Genomic DNA, 5,481 nt, shown 5'->3' with positions numbered 1-5,481 from the left:
GTAAAGTGGGATTACATGATGGCAGGACTGGCTCTTGGCCATCTCAGCAGACCACAGCAATGGACCTGAAAAGCACTGCCCATGGAGACCTTTGTCAAGGTCTGCACCCACGTCTTGAGCCCAGGGCCAGATCCTGGCTGAGGTGCCAGGAGGAGCCAGGTCTGGAGCAAGGAGCTGGGAGATAGACCCATTGCCTGGAGCCCCACATGCCCTCCTCCTCCCCAGACCAGCACCAGCCTGTTTATCCCTCCATTTCTGAATTCCCAGGAAGGGGACAGTGAGCTGCTGGTGCTGGCACCACAGAAGGTTTGGCTGCATTTCCTCAACCTGGATCCATCCATCACCTCTCTGGTAGCTCTGTGATGCCTCTGGCACCTGGCTGAACTGGCAGGAGGGTCCCAAACCCTTGTTGCCCCTAGCACTACCAGCAGCAGCCAGGTGTCACAGTGTGGGGACAGCCTGTGGGCTTGGGGCCAGGCCTTGGGGCCAGCCTGGCTTGTGCCAGGGCTGGTCCTCCACGGCAGGAGAACCACAGTGCCAGGCATCACCACACTCCTGTGAAGCACAGCCTCACTGACAGCAAATAAACACTGAATCCTTCCTCCTCTTCCCTCCAAAACCACCTCCCAGATTTGAAGAGCATGAATCAGACATCAGCCTAAACACTGAATTATTCATAAAACTCTAATCTTTAGATTTCACTGAATATGCAGAAGTATCGATAAAAAAAATAATGAGAGAATTGTACTTGCAAATTGCTCTTTATTAAGGGTTTAACTTGCATGGGCTCTATACATTCCCTATTAGTCCTTGCAAAGCTGCATAGGATTAGAAATCAGAGAGGATAATAATGTACAAAAATAGTTTCAAATGTTGATAACACTGAACAGTGAGAAAAACATCCTATTTGTATAACTGAACTAAAAATAAAAATGAAGAACACCGCTACAATTGCAATATGCCATCTTGTAGTGCTTGGAACATATGTCGGCATGGCTGAGCCATATGCTGCTGGGTCCTGCCTGCTGCGGCAGGGAGGGAGATCAGCCCTGGCCCCGCAGGCCTAGCAGCACCAGAGCCACCCAAACCTCCTGCTGGGCCGAGGCCAGACTGACCACAGCCAAAGTGGGGAGGGCGGCCGGCAGGCTTGTTGGGGGCTTGGCCCAAGGGGTCCAAAGATGCCTAAGGAAGAGAGGTAGGACTGCAGGGAAGGGGTGCTGGGGGACATGGAGCAGAGCTGCTGCTGCTGCTGCTGAGGCTGCAAACACCATCCGTGTGCTGCTGCACCAGTGCTGGAGGACTGAGCACTGAGCTGTCCCAGAGAGCTGTGGCCGCACACGGCTGTGCCATGCGGGCAGGGCCCTCTGTGCCACCTGCCTGCCAGGCAGGACCCGGGCTCTGCTATCTGTCCCATCCCCCTGGAGGAATCACAGTATCCCCCAGGACTTCTGGCAGATGGGACAGGGCCAGAGCTGGGAGCACCTGGCAGAGCCGGGGCACTTTGCAGCAGCCAAACCTGCTCTGGGCAGACAGAGTGTGATGGGGCTGAGCGACTGGCAGCACTGGCTAGGATCCATCTCTGACAAAAGGACCAGAAAGTGGCCACAGCTCTGGCCCCGGCAGCAGCAGATGCAGAACGTGCCCTGGCTGGGGTGTTAGGGTGGGTTGGGGGAGGCAAGGACAGCTCTGCCATGGCCCCAGGCTTGAGCCCTCTGACCCAGCCTGCACTCAGAGAAGGGGCATGAGGTCTCAGCAAGTCAACAGAAATGCATGGATTTACGCCAGAGGAGCTAAGCCTTTGCATTTTAATTACAAAACATGTGTACACATTTTCAGCCTTGTTCCCAGGGTTCCTAGAGCCAGGAGCGAGGAGCCCACTCCACAGGGCCTTGGCCATGGTGAAGCAGGAGCAGGTGGTGGCAGCAGTGGGGTTAAGTTTGTGCTGCCAGGGTAGCACCCCAGGGACTTGCTGCTCCCATGGGGCCTATGCAGGAGAGACCTGGCTGGTGGAGACGGAGGAGGTCTCTGTCTTGCCAGCAGATGTGTCCTCATCACCCAGTGGGTTCTTGCCACAGCAGAGGGTTGTGATCATGCAGTTACGGAACTGGGAGAGAGAGAAGCCCAGGGTGAGCCAGCTGGACGCCATGCAGCTCTGGCTGCAGAGCTGTCTTTAAGCCCAGCAGTACTGTGGTGCAGGAAGAACTGTGCCTATATGGAGTCTCCTGCCCCACTGTCTGCTGCCCACCCCATCTACTGCCAGCCCTGCCTGCTCCCAACACAGCTACTCCATCAACCCAGCACCTGCATTACTTCAGGAGGAATGGCCTTGCACTTGTGAGATTTATGCAGCACCAAGGATGAGCTGCACAGTCAGTTTCTCATGTGCCAGGACTAGATCTGGAAACAATCCCCATCCCAGACCACTGGCACCTTGAGATGCTGTAACCCTCTGCCGGCTGTTATAAAGAGAAACACAAAAGAGGGGCACCCTGCCAGTTACCTGTTTGTTCATTACGATGTAGATCACAGGGTTGTAGATGGCCGAGCTCTTGGCAAAGAATGCCGGGATGGTCATGAAGATGGGCCCGAAGTCTGATCCCTGGTTGGTGAAGATGTAGAAGGCGACGCTGGCATAGGGCACCCAGCAGATCAGGAAGGAGATGACCATGATGATGACCATGCGAGTCACTTCTTTCTCTGCCTTCTGGGTGGTGGCAGACTCTTGCTGCTGGGCGGCAGCCTGCGGGCAGAAGGGAACAGAAACGCCATGGAGCCAGTGGGTGCTGCACCAGCAGGGACACAGGGTCAGGGCTCACAGCAGGGACACAGGGTCAGGGCTCACGGCAGTCAAGCTGCACATCTGCAGTTTGCTACTTCCCTCTTCATGGATGGCCAAGCTGGCCCCTGGAGGACCCTCCCTGGCACCATTCTTGAACCTGGTGTGGGCCCTTTCCCAGCACTGCGGACAGGGGTGGCCCTACCGGCCACTGCATCTGGTGGGTACCCACCTCCTTGACTGTGCAAACCAGGTTCCCATAGCAGAAGAAAATGATCAACAGCGGGATCATGAAGTGAACCACAAACATGTAGATGACAAAAGATTCATTGTTGACCTCTGGCTTCAGAGTGTAATAGTCGATCCCGCACGAGCACTGCATGCCCTCAGGGATGTACCTGCAAGGTGAGCCCAGCAGGTCAGCACCCAGCAGAGGAGACTGGCTGGAAGCCACAGCTGAGCCCCCAGCCAGGCTCCCACACCCCTGACACTGGGTCCAATGCCCTCCCTACCTGGACCAGCCGAAAAGTGGGGGAGCTGCACATGCCAAGGCCATGATCCAGGAGAAGGCAACACCCATGATGGCATGGTTCTCTCCAAAGCGGAAGTTGCTCATGGGCTTGCAGACCACTACGTATCTTTCAATAGCCAGGACCACCAGTGACCAGAGAGCAATTTCACCTGCACCAGGGAGAGGGACAGAAAGGACTTTGAGCAGGAAAAGAAACCACCCTGATGGCAACACGAGGCCTCCTCAGACTGATGTTCCTGACGACAACCCCTGGCAGAAGCTTAATCTCTGACAAAGGTTCAGAAAGATAAATGGACAATGGTCAAGGGCAGATGTGGCAGGACAGTGTAACCCTTCTCACTGTACTGCTGACCCACAGGAACCATTTTGCTGCAGTGTTTTGAGTTTCATGGCTGATCCCACAATTCATCCCAGACAGCATCTGCACCTGCAAGCCCGTGGTCACGCTCCGATATGCAGCAAGTGCCCATCATCCCAGGACTTCCCCTCACTACCCACAGCTTTCCAGGAAACTTGTGCCACAAGGACCAAACCAGTAAAACAGGAGCTGTGGCTGAAGGCTGAGACAAATGGAGGAGGACATTTTTAGACACTCAGTTTCTGTTTCACATCTGTTCGGTTCCATACCAGGCTGGCATGGGGAGGAGAGGCAGCTCTGCTTGCCTGAACCACCATGCACCACACCAGAGCCAATGGCAGATTCAGCCCTGCAAAATAGGAGGAACAAAATTGTCATCTCTCGAGTCAGAAACTGAGCCAAGGAGATGCACAAATCCAGCAACTGCAAAATCTGGTATTGGCTGCTTTTCATTACTGCACTGTGGTTCTCAGGATACTGAACAGCTGGCTCCCAAAAGAAATTTTTTTTGAAAAGTGTCACTTGTCACTTTCTTAAGCTCCTACCCAGAAACAGGCCAAATGGCCACAGGCCACATCAGCAGCAGGTCAAGGACATTACAGGTACCATGTTTTTCCAAGATCATCTGTGTTTTCCCTCCCACTACTAAAATCCAGGGAAATTCCTGACAGAAGACTTTTAAATATTTGGAAAACTTACCGCCCAGTGTGGCAAAGAAGCCTTCGATGTAGCACCCTGTAACTCCAAAGACAAAGTACCCGTTCATGGAGGTGTACATGGTGGTTGTGAAGCCTCCGAAGACCATGAAGAGGTCGGCGACGGCCAGGTTCAGAAGGATGTAGTTCAGAGGTGTGCGGAGCTTCTTGTGCTGGATGGTGACGTACAGCGTGAGGAAGTTGATGGGGAAGCCGAGCAGAATCAGCATGAACATGTAGGCAGCCAGCGCCGAGAACTTCCAAGGCTCAGCCAGGTAATACTGGGGGTACTCAAAGGGGCTCCGCACCACCCCGGTCTTGTTGGACATGGGCACGTAGAAGTCTTGGCCTTCTGTCCCGTTCATGGTTGCAGTTTGTGAGGCGCTTTTTGCTCTTATTCTGGGAGTTCTTTTGTGCAAGGGGAAAATTGCCTCTGAAATGGAACTCCTGCCACCTCTCAGCCTTCACTGTCACCCCAAGGAGAACCAGTTACATTCTCCTCCACGGGGCACCTCTTATAAAGTGCCCCCGGGGTAAGCTCCAGGCCCTGGTGTCAGCACGATTAGGGTTTAGAGAATTATTAATCATAATCATCCCAGGGTAATTGGCTTTCCTGGGAAGGTGTTAAGGTGACACCAGTTTCTGGCCAGCGCTGTCATTGTTGGAGACCACGGCTCATGGTCACATATATAAATAGGTAGCTCTGCACCACACCATCCATTTGGAGGGGCTCAAACCAGGCAGCAGCTCCCTTGCACAGCCTTGCTCTTCCTTTCCCTTCCCCACTAACAGGAGGGACATGTGTGGTTCAAACCCCAGGACTGTGGGTTTGGGGGCTGCAAATGGTGGCCTGGCTGGGTTCCTGAATTCCACTTCCTCAGTGACAGAGGAGTGTCCCAGCCCCATTCTCACAAGGGGAATGTGGATCTGTGAGACCAGCCAGTCCCCACTGGAGAGCCGTCCCCACATGCCAGTCCCTGTGGGAGGCTGCAGAAGGCAGTGTGACCAAACCTTCTTCCACAAGATCCAGCCACCTTTCTACTCAGGATCTGGCTGTGGAGGTTTGACCACCACCATTAAACATTTGGCCCACTTGCAGGTTACCAGCTGTGCCATCCCC

At 54.2% G+C, this 5,481-nt stretch overlaps 1 protein-coding gene across 1 annotated transcript; it reads right to left on the bottom strand.

Moving 5' to 3' along the window:
• Positions 1 to 1,464: 1,464 nt before the first annotated feature.
• RHO (rhodopsin) lies at positions 1,465 to 4,829 on the bottom strand. Its single transcript, XM_059856899.1, has 5 exons — positions 4,366 to 4,829; positions 3,289 to 3,457; positions 3,009 to 3,174; positions 2,501 to 2,740; positions 1,465 to 2,104 (listed from the first exon to the last, which is right to left on the bottom strand). The coding sequence occupies exons 1-5, from the start codon at positions 4,724 to 4,726 to the stop codon at positions 1,985 to 1,987; spliced, it is 1,056 nt and encodes a 351-aa protein (XP_059712882.1). The 5' UTR covers positions 4,727 to 4,829; the 3' UTR covers positions 1,465 to 1,984.
• Between the last annotated feature and the right edge of the window lie 652 nt (positions 4,830 to 5,481).

The sequence above is a fragment of the Haemorhous mexicanus genome, chromosome 11 (genome assembly GCF_027477595.1).
Source record: "Haemorhous mexicanus isolate bHaeMex1 chromosome 11, bHaeMex1.pri, whole genome shotgun sequence".
Taxonomy (NCBI): Eukaryota; Metazoa; Chordata; class Aves; order Passeriformes; family Fringillidae; genus Haemorhous; species Haemorhous mexicanus.
This window is presented reverse-complemented; position numbering and strand designations above follow the sequence as displayed.

Bases quoted from the DNA above. Each gene is read 5' to 3' on its own strand.
- RHO (XM_059856899.1), bottom strand. From the start codon at position 4,726: ATGAACGGGACAGAAGGCCAAGACTTCTACGTGCCCATGTCCAACAAG. The intron at 3,458-4,365 runs GTAAGTTTTCCA...TCCCTGGTGCAG, and splicing joins CTTCTTTGCCACACTGGGCG to GTGAAATTGCTCTCTGGTCA. The intron at 3,175-3,288 runs GTAGGGAGGGCA...CTCACCTTGCAG, and splicing joins CCACTTTTCGGCTGGTCCAG to GTACATCCCTGAGGGCATGC.